At 56.6% G+C, this 20,634-nt stretch overlaps 4 protein-coding genes across 4 annotated transcripts; 2 read left to right on the top strand and 2 right to left on the bottom strand.

Annotated features, from left to right (window-relative positions):
• Window positions 1–47: 47 nt before the first annotated feature.
• On the bottom strand, window positions 48–1,727 carry CHGG_10310 (S-adenosylmethionine-dependent methyltransferase superfamily domain-containing protein; the record flags this gene model as incomplete). The annotated part of the gene is made up of 3 exons (XM_001228236.1): window positions 48–877; window positions 959–1,396; window positions 1,466–1,727. 3 exons carry the CDS (start codon window positions 1,725–1,727, stop codon window positions 48–50), a joined length of 1,530 nt encoding a protein of 509 aa, XP_001228237.1.
• Window positions 1,728–2,312: 585 nt separating this feature from the next.
• Window positions 2,313–5,464, bottom strand: CHGG_10309 (uncharacterized protein; the record flags this gene model as incomplete). The annotated part of the gene is made up of 2 exons (XM_001228235.1): window positions 2,313–2,438; window positions 2,507–5,464. The coding sequence occupies 2 exons, from the start codon at window positions 5,462–5,464 to the stop codon at window positions 2,313–2,315; spliced, it is 3,084 nt and encodes a 1,027-aa protein (XP_001228236.1).
• Window positions 5,465–6,431: 967 nt separating this feature from the next.
• Window positions 6,432–10,159, top strand: CHGG_10308 (uncharacterized protein; the record flags this gene model as incomplete). Its single annotated transcript, XM_001228234.1, has 4 exons — window positions 6,432–6,741; window positions 6,799–8,935; window positions 9,011–9,679; window positions 10,156–10,159. The coding sequence occupies 4 exons, from the start codon at window positions 6,432–6,434 to the stop codon at window positions 10,157–10,159; spliced, it is 3,120 nt and encodes a 1,039-aa protein (XP_001228235.1).
• Window positions 10,160–10,801: 642 nt separating this feature from the next.
• CHGG_10307 (uncharacterized protein) lies at window positions 10,802–19,527 on the top strand (the record flags this gene model as incomplete). The annotated part of the gene is made up of 11 exons (XM_001228233.1): window positions 10,802–10,855; window positions 10,974–11,354; window positions 11,513–12,460; window positions 12,554–12,813; window positions 12,957–14,703; window positions 14,770–14,929; window positions 14,990–15,279; window positions 15,329–15,616; window positions 15,676–18,857; window positions 19,082–19,343; window positions 19,513–19,527. The coding sequence occupies 11 exons, from the start codon at window positions 10,802–10,804 to the stop codon at window positions 19,525–19,527; spliced, it is 7,587 nt and encodes a 2,528-aa protein (XP_001228234.1).
• Between the last annotated feature and the right edge of the window lie 1,107 nt (window positions 19,528–20,634).

Here is a 20,634-nt window from a genome sequence, read left to right as displayed (position 1 = left end):
GTTTTTTTTCCGGCCGTACTTCGAATTCTATGCCGGTACTCTAGTAGTCAAACTTCATCTATCTCCTCCAACGCAGGCAAGATCTGTCGGGTCGGGAGTATCGCCACTCGTTTTCTCCCACCAGCTGTCCACTCCTTGGCCGTCAACTGCGCCTCCACCACCTCTTGCCGGCTCTCGCCAAAGAAGCAGTCAAACCACACCAGAAACCCATCCAACGCCTCCACCTTATCCGACAGCGTCGACTGCCACTTATCCTCAAACACCAAATCCTCCACCTTGGCAGTATGCAGATCCAACATCCGGAACGCATGCGCCTCGCCACACACGGCCTCACCAGGCATCACCGTCATGCGCGCCTCGGTGTAGATACCCGCCTGCATGGCGCGCATATCAAACCCATACACATCCCGCCACCAGTCCACATTATCCGCCACAAACTCCCCATCCGACACCGGCGCGACCCACATACTCGCGTGGCTGGGCACGAGCAGGCCGTCGGGCTTGAGGTAGCGGTCGCGCGCGAAGAAGACGCTGGGCAGCATGGCCTCGTACAGCAGGCAGTAGCCCATCCACTCGGAGACGATGATGTCGACGGCGTCGACGGGGAGGACGACGTCCTCGATGCGGCCGCGCACGCACGTGATGGTGTCGGCGAAGCCGTTGCGGAACACGTTCTCGCGCGCCTTGTCCAGGATCGCGCTGTTGTCGACCGCGATCACGCGCGCGGCGCCGGCGCGCGCGCAGAACATGGACAGGATCCCCGTGCCGCACCCGATGTCGAGGACCGTCTTGCCCGCGAAGAGGTGCTTGTTGGCGTAAATGAAGTCGCGGTAGGCGTTGGTGCGCACCGTGTCTTTGATCATGGTTTCGTGGATGTCTTGAGGGGAGGGTTAGTTGGAATTATGGGTATGGTTTTGAAGGGGAGGGTGGTTATGGTGTTGAAGGGAAGGGGGCGTACCGGTGTGGTCGTACGACTCAAAGTAGTAAGCCGAGTCATCCCGGACTGCCTCCTCGGCATCGGCAGAGGCGGCAGCAGCCGTCTTGGGACTCCCAGACTTCTCGCCCTCCTCATCCACCCCCCAGCGCTTATCCAGCGTCTGCTCGACAGCCAGCCGGTAGTTGGTGAACTGCTTGGTGAGGTTCTCCAGCTCGGCCTGCATCTGGGCGTTCTTGTGCAGGAGCTCGTCCACGGCGGGAGCCCCGTTGCTCGTCTCCGCCCCCTTGCCATCAGCCACCGCGCCGGCTCCCGCCTGGCCGTTCCCAGGCTCGGGAAGCTCGTCCAGGCAGAAGATCAGCGCGTCGTCCTCCAGCACGGGGATGAGCAGCGAGTCGTCAGCCAGGTGCTCCGCTGTGATCTCCGCTGGCGTGGTAGCGCCCGCCTTGACGGCCTTCCGGACTACACCGCGTTAGACACTCGTTTTCGGTCTGTGTATATTGACATGTTGGTTTTCATGTATGAACTCACCCAAGTTGATAAGCTTCACACACCCGTGGAAGTCCAAGCTCAGACGGTCCCGCACAGCGAGAAAGTCAAAGCCAAACTTGTCCTTGCAGTACGCCAGCATAGATGGCGCATCAGAGAAAACCTTGTCATCAAAAAGGGAGATTATGGAAACCTGCTCCTGCTCGTCGTCCTCATCCTCATCGCCGGGCTTGTTGAGCCAGTGATCTTCGTTGTCCGAGGAGGAACCCGATTCCGAGTCGGAGCGAGGGAATGCTTCCGTCATGTTGTTCTGTTGTTAGGTTCTTTTTCTTGTTCTTTTTCTTTTTGTTCTGGCGGGGTTCGTCAAGGAGAGGAAGTAAGAATGGTCCGGGGTGTAAAAGTGGGATTGGGATGTAAAGCGATTCTTTTTTCTTGAGTGGGTGTGGATCAGAAAACTTAAAAAAAAAGTTGTGTGGGGAGACGGCCTGCAGACTTTGCCGTGTAGCGCTACCTAAGGTACATACATACTTATCTATACAGCCCATAATATGGGATGATTTAGTCTGGTCCAAGAAGGGCTAACAGAGGTAATATCTATATCCTATGAAGCTAGGTATGTTTCTAGCTTTTTCGTATGAACGAGTTCAACAAAACTTTTACCCCTCCTTTACCCCTCGTCCACCCCTTCTCCCCCCTTCACAGACAACCTCCCTAGCAACAGCAGTAAAACATGTGAGCATTTGCGTCTATCATCCCACCTCCAGCGCAGCTGTCTAAATCTTGGTATTGTATACTCATGTACCCGCTAAAAATGCACATCATAAGCCTCACCTGCTTTTGAAAACCGGACAAGTTCCAAGCCTGGCCAAAGTTAAATAAATGCCCTCCCCTATTTCCTATCTTCCTCCTCATCCTCCTCCTCCTCGTCATCGTCATCGTCATCATCGTCGTCATCATCATCCCCATCCTCGTCTTCCCCATCCGACACCTCCTGCCCCAGCGCCTTGAGCCGTTCCTAAACCCACCGTTAGCCCACCGACACCACACACCCACAACACCAAGAACAAGGACATCAGCACTCACCTTATACTTGGTAATCTTCTCCTGCATGTCCCCAAACACCTCCAACATATCATCCAGCTCGCTCTGCGCGCTCTTCCGCTCCTCCTCCTTCACCTTCACCAACCCCCTCACCTCCTTAACCTCCTTCTCCGCCTTCCCAACCTTGGCCTTCAGCGCCTGCATCTCCGCCTCCCCCTTCTTCGCCTTCTCCTCTACCAATTTAGCCCTGCCCTCCGCCTCCCTAGTCCTCTCCTCCGCCTCCCTAACCTTAACACCCACCTCCTTCTCCCGATCCCTCACCACCCTCTCCAACTCCTCCACCCGTCCCTCCCCCTTCACCACCACCCCCTCCAGCACCTTCACCCTCTCCTCCGCGACCCCCCTCCCCTTCTCCGCGTTCATCACATCCACCTCCAGCCGACTGACCGTAGCCTTCAGATCCGCCATATCCGCCTCCCAACGGCGGCGCGCGCGCTCCGCCTCTTGCTCAGCGCTCTTCCGCGTAGCGTCAACCAGGCGGCGGGCCTCGTCGTCGCGCGCGCGCAGCTGGGTTTGTAGGGCGGTGAGTTGTTGTGCGTGCTCGCGCTGCAGCGCCTCGCCGGCGGTCTTGAGCCGCGCCGCCTCCGCCCGGCTGCGCTGGTGTTCTTGTTGTTCGTGCGCGAGTTTTCGGGTGAGGGCGGCGCTGTCTTCTTGGGCGGAGTGGATGGCGGCGTCTTTGGCCGTGAGTTGTTGGCGGAGGGCGGTGGTGAGGTCGTGGGCGCGGGCGAGGTCCGTGGAGAGGGCGTCTTTGGTTTTGCGGTGCGCGGTTTGTTCCTGGGCGAGCTGCTCTGCGAGGGCGGCGGTGTGGGTGTGGGCTTCTTGGAGGGCTTGGGATTTCTCGGCGGCTTCGGCGCGGAGGGTGTCGACGAGTTTGCGCGAGACGCCCTTTTGGACGCCGTTGGTGACGACCGAGGTTTCTGAGTCCGGGTCGCGGTCGATGGCGCGCAGGATGCGGTTGTAGTGGTCTTTGAAGAACTCAACGAAGGTGTCGTCGAAGTAGACGTCGGGGAGTTTTTGGTCGGGGCCGAGTTCTAGCTTTTGGGATAGGACTTCGTGGTCTCTCATCAGCGGGTGGGAGCGTAGTCGCGATAGTTTGTCGACGTAGCGATCACGGCCCATGCGCGACATGATCATTTCTCTGACCTTCGCGCGCGGGACGGGGGAATCCTTAGTCGAGAACTCGTACACCACGCCGGCTAGCATCGCGCTCAGGCCTTGCACCATGACGTCGCCGTTGGGATTTTCGATCGCCGCTTGGATGAGGCCCTGGAGATTGGTAAATTCACCGAGGAAGTCGTTGACTCCCTCGAGGTCTTCAAACATCCAACACAGCAACAGCATTAGATAGCCAATGCTGATACGTGGGTCTTCCGACTTGGCGACGCTACTAAGCAGGTGAGCCGTCATGGTTTGGATACTCGTCACGACTTCCTCGCCGCTATCCTCGTCGCCCTCGGTGACGCTCATGGCGAAGGCTTTGGTCTCGGGGTTATCATGCAACAGGTGAAACATGAGCACCGCGGCGAACCAGTACCTGTACGGGTCTGCGACGGCCGCCTCCGGGTCTGGCTGCAAGAGGATTGAGAGGGCGTTGGTGAGCTCGTCGGCGTGTGCCTTGTGTGTCCGGACCGCATGGTCGAGGAAGTGCATCCGGATCTCGGCGTGTTTGTAAAAGTACGCTTCGAGGCACTTGCAAGCAGCCATCCGCAAGTCGAAAGCCGGGAGCGAATCCACGGCCAGAACGAGGTCCAAGAGGCCGTCAATGATGTAAACCTTGGGGGTGCCATTCATCTGAGCACCTTGCCCGTTCGTGACGGGGTCGGCGAGCGGCGATGGTACTTGAAACCCGGCGAACCTGGCCTGTACGCTAGCGTTGCCTCTAATCATATCCGCGCATGCTAGCAGCGCCTCTGATTTAATCGGTAGTTCGGCAACGTGTGAGAATGCGATCTGAAGAGTACTCTCGAGGACCGGGCCGCCTCGTACACGGGTCCGCCCGCCGGCTACTAATTCACCCACAAACGCCTCTTGGTTCAGGGGCGTCCCAGCTGCGCCGGGAACAAGCAGCAGCCGTATAACGGCGAGCATGGCGTACACATTTCTGTTGCGCTGTACTTCCACCCACTGCGCGATCTCCTGACCGTCCTCGCCTTCTTTGTAGGCATCCCTCAGGAGCTGGCTGATTCCTGCAACGTGCCCCATGTCCCGGAACATGGTCTGGTTCAGGGGATTCAACCGGAGTAGGTTGGCCAACAAAATCAAGCAGTCCTCCACCACCCTCGCGCCGCCTGCGAGGCCCCCTTCGTTCGCGATGATTTCGAATATTGGCGCAAACCCCTTTTCGAGGGTGACCAAATTCTGGACCACGTTGGACGATGGCGTGAGGTCTGTGAGTAGCCCGATCGCCTCGTTGCGAACGGCCTCTCTCCCTTCCTCCAGGACCGCCACGAGCCGGGGGATGCCGTCGCTCGTATTGACGATGCATTCCTCTGTCCGTTCGGTCCGTGCAGACAAGATGGCCGACAGCAATTGCAGCGAGTAAAGCCGCGAGTAGAAATCCGTCCTGTCTTTTCCCAAGAACCCCAGTAATAACGCGACGTTCTCATGCCGCTGTGTAAACTCGTCGGCTACCCACAGGGCAATCTCCTCCGAGGCCTCGGGGCTGTCCGGATCTGGGCTGAAGAGCATCAGCAGCGTCTCCAAGGCCACCTTGACCGTGTCAACATCCTCCCCATCGCGACTGAGGCTACCGATGAGACTGCGCAGGGCGCCCGATGCAACCGAAGCGGGGTACTGTTTCGCAAAACTACGCAGCCCCAGTATGGCGGCGCGGCGGTCTTCGAGTAGTGTTGCTGTGCTTAGGCGGCCACTCAGCACTGGAATAGTCTCGCTCACCGACTGCTTAGCCGGGGCGGTGGTGATGGTTGAGAACATGGACATGGTGGTTGGAATGGGCAAGCGAGGAGCCGTGCGTCGGTATTAGATGCCATGGAGGGGCATTCGTTCAGGTATAGTAGTTATCCTGCGATATCAACTCGAGAGCATTCGTAGTTCGGTTGAATCTGTCTTGGCCAGGGACAGTTTCCGTTGTCGAATTCGTTGGGTTGGCGGCGGGGGGGTCTCGATTGAAGAGTGGGGGGTTCGATCTCGTCTTGTTAAGACCAAATATCCCAGGATTCGCTTTGCATCTACCTTGGGAGTTCCACGCTGGAGGCCAAGGCCCAGAAGAGTGGACAGGTGTACATAAAGTACGCAACCTGCTCGCTTGTCTCCGGTTGGAGCTTGGGATGATTGGGAATGGAATCGGAACACGATGACCGACTCCGTAAAATAATGTGGGACCAACTTTCCAACCCTGAACAATCGAGGTGCCAAGGCCGTCATGCGTTACCGTATTTTTCTCCAAATGCAATTGACCCACTTTTTAAGTTACATGCGACCAAAAATGGGAGGATTTTCCTGGACCGGCTCTGAGCACGTTCTCTTGAACCATGAACGCGAAGTCTTTGTCGCGCATCACGCTTTTCCCTTTTTAAAACAATCGACCGTACCCGGCCAGTCTCGGAAGCTGGGTTCAAAGGGGACAGCGTTTTCCCCAATATTGACTGCACTTGTCAGACCAAGTTGCCTTGATCGGTCTTTGTTTCGCACGGTTGTATGCTGTAGATTCGATTCGCATCCGTTTCGAAGCCGACGACGCCTGCCTCAAACCATCTCGATTGCTTCGTCTCACCGGCCGCTTTCGCACCGGGCTGCCCCATGTGCGCCGAACAAGCGACAGTTCCCATCAACTCCCTACATCGAGCGCGGCGTCTTGCGAAAGCCAGCCCCGGCTAGTCGTGACCACGAACCGATTCCGACCGATACGGCGACGTCTACCTGCTGACAGTTTTACTGATCTCTCACCATGGGTATTCCAGCTGCTTTCAGGTGGCTCTCCACCAAATATCCCAAGATCATCTCTCCCGTTGTCGAGGAGAAGGCCCTTGTTATGGAAGATGGCACCGTCGTCCCGGTTGATGCGACACAACCCAACCCTAATGGGGAGGAGTTCGATAACCTCTACCTCGACATGAACGGCATTGTACATCCGTGCTCGCATCCCGAGGACCGACCGGCGCCTAGCGACGAGGAAGAGATGATGGTCGAGGTTTTCAAGTACACCGAGCGCGTCGTCAACATGGTTCGCCCGCGTAAGCTGCTTATGATTGCTGTTGGTAAGTTCTCGCCCCAGTTTGCCATTACTTTTGGAGTAAACCGACCCTAACACGTAGCAGATGGTGTTGCACCGCGAGCCAAAATGAACCAGCAACGGTCCCGCCGATTCCGCGCCGCTCAGGATGCCAAAGAAAAGGAGGAGGACAAGCAACAACTCCTCAAGATGCTCCAGAAAGAGAAGGGCAGTACTGCCAAGGAAGAACCCATTGAAACCGTTGTCAAAAAGGCGTTTGACTCCAACTCCATCACGCCGGGCACCCCATTCATGGATATTTTGGCCGCAAGCCTACGGTATTGGTGTGCTTACAAGCTCAACACGGATCCCGCGTGGGCCAAGATGAAGGTCATCATCTCCGATGCCACTGTTCCCGGCGAGGGTGAGCACAAGATCATGGAATTTGTCCGCTCGCAGCGCAACTCGCCCGAGCATGACCCCAACACCCGCCATGTCATCTACGGGTTGGACGCTGATCTTATCATGTTGGGACTTGCCACCCACGAGCCGCATTTCCGTGTCCTTCGTGAAGATGTGTTCTTCCAGCAGGGCAAAGCAAGGATGTGCAAACTCTGCGGTCAGAAAGGTCACGACGAGAGGAATTGCAGAGGTGAGGCAAAGGAGAAAGCCGGCGAGTTTGACGAGAAGGACAAGGCCGAGCCCCTGAAACCGTTCATTTGGCTTCATGTCTCGATCTTGCGTGAGTACCTTGCCATTGAGCTGAACATTCCTAATCTCCCCTTTCGCTGGGATCTCGAGCGCGCTATCGACGATTGGGTCTTCATGTGCTTCTTTGTCGGAAATGATTTCCTGCCTCATTTGCCCGCCCTCGAGATCAGAGAGAACGGTATTGAAACCCTCATGGCCATCTGGAAAGATAATCTGCCCGTGATGGGTGGATACGTGACCAAGGACGGACATGTGGACCTCGATCGCGCGCAGTACATCCTCAGCGGCCTCGCTAAGCAGGAAGACTCCATCTTCCGAAGGCGGAAAGAAACGGAGGACCGGAGGGAGGCGGGCTTCAAGAGACGCAAGCTCAACAACCAACAAGGTAATAACAGAGGCGGCGCCCACGACTCGCCGCTCAGTGGCAGAGGAGGGCGAAAAGGAGCGCCAGAGGCAAACGGGCCGCCGGTGGGGATGAACCTCTTTCCGGTCGCGAGCATTCCCAAACCCGTCATCACTCACGACATGGTGGTGAACCGGGCCAACGTGGCCAACAAGAGCGCTGCCAGCGTGCTCAAGAGCCAGATCCAGAGTCTTGTGGCCCAGACTCAGGAAAAGCCCGAGGGCGACGAACCTAAGGAGGAAAACCCAGAAGCTAAAACCCCACCTTCCGCCCTCGGGAAACGTAAGGCGGAGCTCATCGAGGAAGGTACCGCCACTGCTTCAGATGCTGCTTCAGATACCGAAACCCCGGCTACCACCTCGAGCGAGGAAGGCCCAATCGATACGGTCAGGCTCTGGGAAGAGGGTTACGCCGACCGGTATTACGAGCAAAAGTTCAAAGTAGATGCCAAAGACATCGCCTTCCGGCACAAGGTTGCCCGAGCATACGTCGAGGGTCTTGCCTGGGTGTTGATGTACTACTTCCAGGGTTGTCCCTCGTGGGAGTGGTTCTACCCATACCACTACGCTCCCTTTGCTGCAGATTTTGTCGATCTCGGCAAGATGAAGATCAGCTTCGAGAAGGGCAGGATATCACGGCCTTTCGAGCAGCTCATGAGCGTCCTTCCGGCGGCCTCCCGCCATGCCATTCCGGAGGTGTTTCATGATCTGATGACCCAGGAGGACAGCCCAATCCTCGATTTTTACCCGGAGGACTTTGAAATTGATTTGAACGGCAAGAAAATGTCGTGGCAGGGCATTGCTCTCCTCCCCTTCATTGAGATGCCCCGTCTCCTAGATGCGATGAAGACCAAGTCGCATCTTCTCAGCGCCGAGGACAAAGCGCGAAACGCGCCGGGCCATGACGTTCTGCTCATCTCGGATTCGCATCCGGGCCTCTATGAGGATATCTCATCCCACTTCTACTCCAAGAAGCAGGCAGTCCCTGAGTTTAAACTGGACCCCAAGCGGAGCGACGGTCTCTCCGGCAAGGTCCGGAAGATCGAGGGCTACGTCCCGCATGGCTCGCTCGTGTACCCGCTCGAGCGCAATACCATGCCAGACGTAGACTACGACCGGTCGATGAGGTATGCCAACCCCCCACTCTCTTCCTTTAACCGCAACACTCCATTCCGAAAATCATGTTACTAATACATCAACAGCGTGAACTACGATATGCCGACCAGCTCTCACATTCACAAATCGATGCTTCTTCGTGGCTTGAAAATGCCGACACCTGCACTTGACAGGAGTGATGTCGACTTTGTTAGGAGTAAGGGGCGCGGGGCCGGCAGAAGCTTTGGTGGCGTGCCATTGAGGAATAATTACAACGGCGGTGGGCGAGGAGACAGGATCAATTATGCCGGCGGGCCTCCCCGTGGCGGAGGTGGAGGTGGACGTGGTCGCGGAGGTTATCAACAAGACCGCGGCTACGGAAATGGCTACGGCGGCGGTGGTGGTAGTGGTGGTGGTGGTGGTGGCGGTGGATATGGCAACGGGTATGGTGGCTACCAGCAGCCCGCTGCGCCTGGCCAGCAATCCTGGCAGCCACCCCCGCCGCCCGGTTATCCTGGGTTCGGTGTTGGCGTGCCGCCTCCGCCGCCTCCCGCCCATGCTTCTGGTGGTGGGTACAACCAAGGGTATGGCAACCAGGGATACGGCGGCCAGAACTACCGGAACGACCGCTACCCACCGGGGCCGCCGCCACACGGAGGCTACCAGGGAGGTGGTTATCCGGGGGGCGGCTATCAGGGAGGCGGCCACCAAGGAGGCTATCAGGGACAGTATCACCCGCCTCACGGCCAGAGCCAAGATCGGCGTCACGACAACAGGTACGACGGCGATAACAGGAATTATCGCGATTCACGGGGATACAGGCATTGATGATATTGTGGGAGCGGCTGTAAGAGAAACGACTTGCGAAGGGTGGTATTATCATACTATATAGGCTCATGTTTGCTCAATGCTGGATTACATGGATAGGGACAACGGAGGAACCTCTCACAATTGCTTATGTTTTTGTCAACCATTCGCTTCGGGTCAAACCCATCACATTGCTCTAGTGGCCCCTTATGACAGTGATGAACAAGCTGCATCCATTTGAATGGCACCACAGCGATCACGGAAGGTTGCATCACATATGGAAGGCCATTCAATTGGACCCTGCGTATGCAATCCTTTTGGCTCATCCCATGTATCCTATTGCTCCAATATATGAAAAGTATTTTGTAGAGCCAAAATATTTGTTTCCCAAGTTAGATAGTCGTCCTTCTCTTCTCGACAATAACTAATAAAGTGATGATGGAAGTTGAATGAACACGATGTTTAAGATTACGCCTCCACAACCCCACAGAGCCTAGGACGGTGCTAATATCAGACGCGGATGCAGGAACCCTTCACTAACGTTAGGGGCCGAGGGATGCGCGGGCGGTGTGCGGTGTCGAGCTGCCTTCCTGCCGAGCCCCATCCCGAATTTGGACTGGGTTCACTGGCGAGGCCTCGATCGGGGCCCACCAGAGCTCTGCGACGATAGCAGGGGTCCCCGCTCCGGTTTGGCGCTGTCTCTCCCCCGCCTGCCGCAACCGCAATCCGGCAAGTGCGCCCCCGTTGAGGAACCTAAGCAAAAACCTCCGTTGTCCGTTTCCCGATTTTAATTTCGTCTCGTCCCCAGACATCCTGTGGCCAAACTCCCCGATCCCAAACGCTTCCATCCCGCCGCCTCGCCGACGGCTGCCGCAGGACTGCGCCGCTACCGCTTCGAGCTGCGCGCGAACACCACGTCTACCTATTACCTCTCGTCTAGCTATCGGCATATCTATCCCCGTCTCTGCTCTGGCAACGGCCCGCCGTGCGGCCCCGACGCCGTGATCGGTAAATAAAACAATAAATCAAAAAATAATTAAAGTCCAAATCATGGGAAGGCGCCGGCCCAGTCCTGCTTCCGTCAACGCACAATGAACGGCGACGCGGGCCTGGTGGGCTGCCTAGTGGATAGGTTGACCACGAGAGTGTGTGCTCTCTCTTCTTTCGCACCTTGAAGCGCTCTATAGTGCTGCCCCGCTGCCTATCATGACGGAAGTGGCGATGGTAAAATGTATCGATCAATGCTGATGGTGTCGACAACAGCTCCCCCACCGCACCGGCACGCCAACACAAGACCTATCCCAGGATGACATCGTCTCCATCACCCGCGCCTCGCTGGTTAAGATCAGCGCCTCATCCATCAGCCTTATCCTCGATGCTCTCCTGACTCTCCTCGAGGAACTCAACCGTCCTTACAAGACCGTACATGCCCACCCACCCCATGTGCTCCTCTCGGAACTCTATGTCGTCGAGCTCATCGCGGACTGCTGTGCCAGCAATTGGTATCGTAAGAAGGGTCCTGGCGACAGACCGGGCCCTGCCCCCAATCCCGATGGCTCACTCTCGCCTTCGCAGCGAGCCACCTTCCCTCCTCCGGAACCACTCAGCGACATACAGCTCGGCCGCATGTTCGAGGTCACCAAGGTGTTGTTTGAGCCTATCCAGATAACTACTCGATCCACCCAAGGCGGATACTTGACGATTCGTCCGCCAAGCACATAATCCCTCCGGCCTTGAAGAGCCCACGCGAACACCGCTCTCGGCCTCGTCTAGCGAGGCACCGGACACACGAAACCTCCTAGCAGCACATGCGGGCGCCGTCGAAAGCCAACGTCAAGCTCATCGTTGAGTACGTAACGGCGTCAACATGGACCGCCGGCTTCGAGTTCTTCCGCAATGTCATGTACGCGGCGCGTAACATACCCAATCAGGGGGCCGCCGTAGCTCCGAGCTCTACCGCTGCCGATGATGAGCGTGCCGCGCTTGTCATGCTACGCCTCGTCTCGTTTTTTTGGGCTGACAGTCAGAAGCTGAGTCTCGTCGTGCAAGAGCTCTGCTCCAGCTTCCTGCACTACCGAAAGTCCTTCCAGAACACCATCGCCGTCGTCATGCCGCAGATCATCACCCGCTGGTTGGACAGGTACCCAGCCGAATTTGTCCAATTGCACTCCATGACCAGTCCGAAGCGCCGCGATAACGCCCCCGATACTCTGTTCGACATGACCTTGACAATTGGCGATAACGGACGCCGCAAGGGCATGTTTCCGATGCAGATGACACTGCTGTTCCTCCAGCCGGATGTCTTTGAGGTGGCCAGCAACATGCGCGAATCCAAGGGGGCTAGTATTGCTAAGAAAGTACAATTCCTTGATGGACTCAGAAAGGCCCTCAGAAACCGGAACGAGCAAGCCGCCTTTTGTCTCGTGCTGCTGCTCAGGGCCGCGCGGCATTTTGATGCCGAGAGCGACTCGGCACTGATGAGCTACGCCATGGATGTACAGGACGAGGTTCGGGACGCCGTTTTCCGGCGGTTCACGCCCGGCGCAGAGGCTGTGTTGTACGAGCAGGACATCATGACCGCCGCGTTTGTGTCGCTGCTGCATCTCAATTTTGAACACTCGGTCGAGTCTCTCGCAGTGTCCTGTCTCTCGTCTTCGGCGCCGCACAGCTTCAAGATTGCCGTTGTCCAGGCGTGTGCCCACTTTGCGCGCTTGGAGAACAACCAGAAATATCAGCCCCTGTTTAGCACCGTAAGTGCTTTCATTCAGGGGAAATTGCAGGTAAGTCTTCCCCCTTCAGCAAGTACACCTCTGTCCTCCGGCCTGCTGACTTTCCCTCCTAAGGCCATGGCCGTCCTCCTTGCCGACGGATACATCGAAGACCACAGCGCCCAGCGCAACGCTGTGGAGAGCCCCCCGTCAATCAGCATGGTGTGCAATATCTTGAGCTTCCTCGATGCCTCGCCAATGACCCTCTTCGAGGGCCCGCCCGCGGACGAGGAGGAGCGAGATCAGTTCTACGAAGAGAATCTGGGCGCACTCATATCGTGTATCATCGCCGCTGATGAATCCGTCAGGCGGCTGGCGACGGGCGTTGCCAAAAGGTTGTTTGCGAAGGAAAGGGTCCTTGCGAACTTGAGGTCTTCTGAGGGGCTGGGGTCAAAAGCGTTTAAAACGAAGTTTTGGAGGTTGACGTATGTGCTTTTTTGATTCATGGAAATCGATGGTATGGGCTAACAACGAGCAGGTCGCTCATTCTCATCTCCATCTGTGACAAGGCTAGGTTACCCTGCACGGCTGAGACGCTCAGATCTATCAACGGGTATCTTGGGTCAAGACTGCTTCTCTTGACATCGATCCCGGTACATCATTACTCCCTTCAAGCTCATGTGGCAGATTTGCTAACCCCCGAGCAGGAACTGGGCCACACTTCAGACGACATACCCGAGCGAACTGCTGCATCAAGCAAGCTAGAGAGGCTATTCCTAGTCTCGCTCTGCTCAGCGGATATGGAAGCTTGCCAAACCGTCATTTCCTGCATCAGCACCTTCCTCGACGAATGCCGCCTCATTGACACTGCTCCGGCAACGGCAAAATCATCCTTGACTCTCCTTCGCAATGGCGAAATCTTTGGCGAGATCTCATCTCGTGACTTCAGGTTCACCGGGATCGTGGCATTTCAGAAGAGGGTTAGGGCCCTCTTAAGACGCATGCAGTACCCCAGCGCCGGTATTCTCGACGCCTGGGAGTTTGTCTTTGACAAGTGGCTCCATCTTTCCATGGAGATTTCACAAGCGGGCGCCGGCCAAGCCGTCACAGAAAGGATGGTGGCTGAGTGGCGGAACTATTCGGGCTTTCTCGCCTCGTTGGGAGGCATCTGTACCGCCGAGCAGGCCACCAACCTTGAGGAGCCTGCTATCAGCGGGCTGAAATGGATCGACCGTCTGTCGTCCGGAAACCACGAAGAACCGCTCCTGACGCGCTACCTTAGGCTAAGCATTCAGCTGCTGGCGTGCGCTAACGTCCGCGTCCGCGAGACTATGAGGGAGGTCCTCTCCTCCGAAGTACCACCGTCCCTGTTCCAACCCCTGTTCAAGGCGCTTGAGACGGAACTCGATGTGCTCTTCGCCGGTGCTCTTGAGCCGAGTATCAAAGGTCAGGATAACGACATCATCTTTGCGGAGCAGTCCTCTTCGCTCCTGAAGGTCCTCGTTGAGCGACTCGACACGCCATCGGATCTCGGCGCCGCATCGACTCTCCACCTCGGCGGCCTCTGTCTCAATTTTGCCAAAAGCCTTGACGGCGTCGCCGAGACACCCAACAGCCTCCGCGTGAAGATCAAGATTTGCCAGCTCGTCGAAGCGGTGACAAAACGTAAGGAACAGCTTAACTTGCGCGATGATGTGCGTATCCGCAACCAGCTGCTCGAGTACATCTTTCGTTGGATCGCTCGGCCGCGCTCTCCCCGCGATTCCGCGCCTACTGCGGGCGGCCGCCAGGACGAGATGCTCCGCGTCCAGCGCGATCTTGACAAAGCCTGTCTCCGCTCCCTTTCCACACTTACCTTCAGGCTGCCACTCCAGCCGGGCGACGGGCAGACCGATGTCGGCACCAGCGAGCTCAAGTCGCAGATGTTCCATCAGTACTTCAACCGCTTCCTATCGCTCCTTAATATAGATTCGAATGGGCCGGACTTGGGTCGCGTGGGTGATCCTCATGGCTACCATGGTAATTATTATCTTGGTTCTAGTGGCAGCGGACCCGGAGCTACGTCCGAGGCATCGATGTCGGACCTCGCCATCACGATCCTGTCCAATCTCCTCAGCGCCAATATTGATGTCGGCCTCAAGCATTCGCTGAGCATAGGATACCACGAGAACCCGGATATCCGGACCGCGTTCGTCAGGGTTCTGTATAATATCCTTATTCAAGGGACTGAGTTCAACAACCTGAGCGATGCTGCCGTGAATGAGAAGTATGATAAGCTGTTGGAGGTTCGTTTTGATTTCTTTTACTCTCCCTTGTTGGCGGTCAAGCGGAATGGCTAACCGGGTGAGCAGCTTCTTGCGAGTGACCCGAGCTTGGCTGCAGCCATGAGCGCCGTCTGCCCCAGTCATGAGGTGGATGAGCTCACCATCTCCCTATTGAATATTTATGAGTCGAGAGGATCATGTTACGTGCTCCTCGAGGCCCTGATTAAGCAGGAGATCGAGGAAACAGGTGGGTAAATCCTCGTCAGCTGTAGTCCCCTCACAACGTTTTGAACTGACGGGGCGGTAGATAACGAGTCTGAGCTCCTGCGCCGAACATGCGTGGCCACCAAAATGTTGACCATCTACGCCAAGTGGAAAGGTGTCGACTACCTTAAGGACACGCTGCAGAATGTCGTTGAGCGGCTCATGATGACGTCCAAGGACCTCAGTCTGGAACTTGACCCGGCCAGGGTCAGCTCTCCAGAGGAGCTGCAAACCAACGCGAACAATCTTCAGATAGTGGCACGGGTGTTCATCGACAATATCTGCGGCTCGACGTCAAGCATGCCGGCCTCGTTTCGCCAGATTTGCAATATCGTATGTCATAGCTCAGTTTCGGTTAGAGATACATGCTAACCGCACGCAGATCTCGGAAGCGGTCGTGGAAAGATTCCCCGATGCCAAGTACACCGCCGTGGGGGCCTTTATCTTCCTACGCTTCTTCTGCCCGGCGATTGTTGCTCCCGAGGCCGAGGGCTTGGTGGCAACTCCGCCTTCGAAGGAAATGCGCCGTGGGCTGCTACTTATCGCCAAAGTCATCCAAAACCTGGCAAATAACGTTCTCTTTGGCGCTAAGGAGCCGTACATGTTTCCGCTGATTGATTTCCTGACTAACAATATCTACAAAGTCACGACCTTCTTGCGAGAGATCTCGGTGAGTCTTTCTAGATAGAAATTGTTCGCCGAGGAGATGCCTGGCTGACACTGGTGCAGGTTCCGCCAACTGCCGTGGACACGATCGGTAGGGGAGAATCGTTCGAATTTGGCTCTTGCGTGGCCCTCCACAGGTTTTTATACGAGCACTGGGACCACGTGCGCCAGCGGTTAGCCTCCAAGGAGAAGAGAGAGTTCGTGCGGTCGCCGGCCGAGTCGACAAGGAGCCGGACGCCCGTGATTGAACCGCTGAGGAACCTCATCATGAACCTGGGCCCACCGCCTCTAGCCGTGACGTGGAACCGACCACAAATCTCCGGGAACAGCCCGCCGTCTTATTCGAGATTCCAGGACTTCATGCTCCGCAACGCCTTCCGGAGCGCTGAGTCGTTCCTCACAGCCCGCGCCGTTTACGACGGCGGCGAGAGCAAGGACGGGCTATCCATAATCTGCATTATTTTGCGCAACATCGACGCCGAGTCTATCGACTATGACACTTTGATTTACTGCTACCTCAAGATTGCCAGCCGGCTGTGGCATCGGCCCTTTGGTCTCCTCATCGACTCGACGTATTACAGCGGGCAAAACGAACCCAAGGACGAGTTATTCCACAAGCTAGAACTGCTCACACCACGGGAATTGTCCCGGCAACTGACGCGCATATACGTCTACAACATGAATAGCGCGTCGAAGAAGTGCCTCAGGCGGATCCTCCGGGTTGCCTCCAAATCCGAGACCAGCGTGTTTAGCCCGGCGAATGTGCAGTACAATCTCATGGGGAGCCTGCAAGACCTGCAGTCGCACTTCCATCTCAGCCAGCTGCATCTTCCTAAGGAGACCATCAGCGTGGTGACGGACACGCGCTATGTGTTCCACCCCATCACCCGGCTATCGAAGTCCAAGGGCAAGGTCGATGTCATCATCAAAGTCGGCAATCAGTTTGTGCAGGTCACCACGACCAAGAAGCAGGAGGTACCTGGCCTGCGCATGAGCACGACGGTCAACGACATCTTCCGGCTCGGCGAGGTCGACGAAGCGCCCACCTCGATCCAGACAGAGGGTGACTCAGCATTCGGCCTCAGAGCCGACAACGGCAGAATTGTCATGTACTTCACGAGCGCTTTGAAGGGCGAAGTCCTGCAGGCCATCCGTGCCGCAAAAACCAAATATGCTAAGGACACTAGGGCGACAAAGTCGTTTGAGCGGCTTATCCGACCGCAGGACGTACCAGGGACGCTGCTGAACCTGGCTCTGACTAACCTTGCCACCCCTGACGCCGTCTTGAGGTTGTCGTCGTATAACCTGCTCAGTGCGCTGTGCAAGGCGTTCAAGTTCTCGGCCGCGTCCAAGCTTTTGAGTACGAGGGAAATCTCGGTGCCGATGGACCCGTCGCGGTTCATAATCAAGATCAGCAAGAGCCTGGCGCAGACCGAACCACAGCTGACGGCGGATTTTCTCAATGAGTTCTTCGTCGGGTGGGATAGCTTCTTGGACGAGCAAAAGCCCCTGAGCTTGGCGTACATGGCGCCCTGGATCCCTGGGCTACGGACGTCATTGCTAGCGGGCGAGGTTGAGAGCGACAAGGCGAGAGAGAAGATCGCCGCGTTGTTTAGGAAGCTGATCGATGTCGCCCTGTCAGACCTGACGCTGACATTCGCGCTGGAACAGTCGGTTTGGCCGGTCATTTACCAGGATGAGGTGTTGTTGGATATCTTCCTTGACGAGATCATCAAGACGGCTCTCAACCATGGGTTCGAGGACGACCAGACTGAAACGTTGACTTCGATCACCAACGCCATCGGTACGATTACCCTGAGAGGAAAGGTCATCTCGCGCCTGCGGAAAGCACTTAATCGGTCGTCGCTCCGGGCGACCAAGGCCCTGCCCGACAATGCGGTCTGGGACGAGATCTGCGTGCTGCTGCAGTTCTGTCTGGCGCTGTCGTTCGATAGCGGCATTCAGGCACAAATGTACCTGCCGGAGATCTTCCACGTCGTCACGATGCTTGCGAACACGGGCATGCCGGATGTCAGGGTGGCTGTCCACCGGCTGCTGATTAACTCGATTCACTCGGCGTGCACCTCCTTTTCCCTCGACGAGGACAGACTGACCAAGTTGAGGGCAACGCTCGAGACGCTGTCGGACCCGAAAGGCGACATTTTTGTCAACACGGTCACCTTCATGCGCGATGGTGCGTCCATCTCGACGAATCAGGAGGCCGGTCCGACGCTGGCCGCGACGGAGAACCTGGCTACGATTCTTTTTGAAACATGCGCCGTTGCAGCGCCATCCGTCGATATGGCGAATGCCTGGCGCTCGAGGTGGATGAGCCTGGTCGCGAGCACCGCCTTCCAGAACAACCCCGCCATCCAGCCCCGGGCCTTTACTGTAATGGGCTGCCTCGCACGTGAGGAGGTTGATGACGACCTGCTTTACCAGGTTCTTGTTGCGCTGCGCAACAGTGTGGGCCGCTTCGCTGAGGACAGCAATAGCGATATGCTCGTCGCTATCGTCACCTCCTTATCCAAGATGATGGCCAAGCTGCCGTCGGCCTCCCGCTACGGCTTGCAGCTCTTCTGGTTGGCCATCTCGCTGCTGCGGCTGGTACCGTCTAACCTGTTCAACTGCACCGCCATGTTCCTCGAAGCAGTGCTCACGAACATCAGCACGACCGGCGACATGCGCGGTGGCGGCGACAAGGTGGTGCCCTACCTACTCCAAGGCCGGAACCAGCTCGAGGATGCTGCCCTGCCGCTGGATGACGCCTACGGGATCCACTTCAACAGCGAGAACTTCCACTACGCCGCGTGCGCGTGTCTAGTGAGGGGGTTGACGGACAGCGTCACCAAGACCACCGCGCTGCGGGTCCTGTCCTCATTCCTGGAAATGACCATTCCCATGAAGACCAACCCCGGCAGCGCCTCAACCAGCCGAGGCGAACGCGACATCCACGACCTCGCCGCGTCGCCGTACATGATACTCATCCTGGCGCGGGCCGCCTCGGTCGACGAGCTGCGCGAGCACCTCTGGGCGGCGGGCATCAACGTCAGCCTCTCGGGCGTGTCGGACCCGGCAGTGCTGCGTGCCGAACAGGATCTGGCGCGGCTGAAGGACAAAGACCTACTACTCAACACGGCCATCGAGCTCGTCGACTTCCAGTACCTCGAGGACGCGGTGCAGAATCGTAGTTTGCAGTGGCTCAACCGTATTGCGCAGGGCCGGCCGGCCGTTGCGATGCATCTGTATGTCTATTTTGTTTTATTCCGTCCCATCTCATTATTAGTTCATCCTATCCTATCCCATCCTATTCTACCCACTCTCTTCTACCTCGTCCTATCTCATCCCATCCCATCTTATTACTAGTTCATCCCATTCTATCTCATTCTGTCCCATCCTACTCTATTCCACTCCAGAAAAAGAAAATCGGAGAAAGCTTAAACTAACCACCACCCTCCCTCCTTGACAGATGTGCCCCCATCATCTCCCTCCTCGACGACATCCTGCTGCACTGCCAGTCGTCAGCGACGCTCGAGTCGGCACACGCGCTACTGCAGACGCTGACGTCCAACCCCCGGTTTTCGGCCTCGTCGCTCGACGCGTCGGCCGCGGCGCTCAATGACACCCTCGACGACCTCGGCTTTGCCGGCCTCTGGCGCAGCTGCTCGTTCAATCTGGCACAGGAACAGCAAGATCGAACGTGTTTTGGATTGACGGAAAAGTTGATTGAGGTGAGTTTCTTGTTTTTGGGTGTTGGGAAAAGGGGGGTGATTGCGGGGGTGATTACTCCCGTTTCTCACTTTGAGTGAGGGGGGTGGAGTGGGTGGAGTGTGGTGTTGCTGTGCTGGGTTTTGTTCTAGGCGATCGAACGGGCTTTGGCTAACATACTGGGTGTTCTAGCTCATCATTATCTGAGGGCGATTGATGGGCCGGCCGGGTTTGGCCGGCCGGCCTGATACCAGGCTCATGGGAATGCTAAGAAGACCAAGTGGTGTTGGTTTGAACAACAAGAGGAAGATAAGAAGGGGAAAGGGGGTTGTCGATCGCGTTGCTCTGTTGGACACCGTGGGGTTGGTTGAATATACCAGTTTCTTTCGTTTTTACACGACGCGATGGCTACCGGGGAGTTACCTATCTTGCACGTTGAAAAGTGGTGTTGGTGTTTTTTTTCCCGAGCATTCTTTTTTGAGCGAGGAGATCAAAAAAATTGGATGGGGTTTTCTCATAGCGGAAGGCGGTAGGGGGCATAGTTTGAGGAGTTGTGTTTTGAGTGCTAGTGGGTTTGTGGTTCGGTGACTTCAGCGTACGAGTCTGTCCTCTCTCTGTCTCAGGCCTTGGAAACCGAGGTCGGGTTGGTGAAGGATCGGAGATGAAAAAGTGAAAATTGTTTTTAGCCGTTGATCCTGTTTGATGCGGTGATCGATGCGTGATTTTCCCTTCCTCGTTCCTACCACTCCCATGGTATTGCTTTCCTATCTAAGATCTACATTCTATTGCAACAGATACGGAAATCTAACGGCCTCGTAGACCGGCCTCCTTGGTCTAGCCCTTCCTTGCCTTGTGGGCCATCCCACGCAAAAAAAAAGGTACATGTCGTGGAGCGACCCTCCTGGCGTTGCACCCGCGCATGTCGGCCAACAGACCGGCCATGTGGAGATTCTAGGCCCGCCTCGCCGGCCACCCGGCCGTGTTCTAGCCCCCTTTTCCGTACCTCTCCCACCACACATCCGGAGAGTTGGGAAGGTCTCAGCTGAGATTTACCGGCGCCTGATTGTCATATTTTTTTGTTTGTGTAGGCCCCAATCAAATCGGCCGGCGCCGGCGCCGGCACCGGCGGCCGCTGCAGATGAGGGAGGTGTGTGCAGTTCCTGGATTTTTTTGATTTTATTTCTGAAACTATGTCTCGGCACATGAGAAATTGGACGTTCGGGCCTGGAACCGGACGGACGGCAGCAATTCATGGCGTGATGTTTCCTGCGCCGCTGACGTGCGTTTTTCACCTCCCTCTTGCTTTTTTGTCCT

This window comes from Chaetomium globosum, genomic scaffold, assembly GCF_000143365.1.
Source record: "Chaetomium globosum CBS 148.51 scaffold_7 genomic scaffold, whole genome shotgun sequence".
Classification (NCBI taxonomy): Eukaryota; Fungi; Ascomycota; class Sordariomycetes; order Sordariales; family Chaetomiaceae; genus Chaetomium; species Chaetomium globosum.
This window is presented reverse-complemented; position numbering and strand designations above follow the sequence as displayed.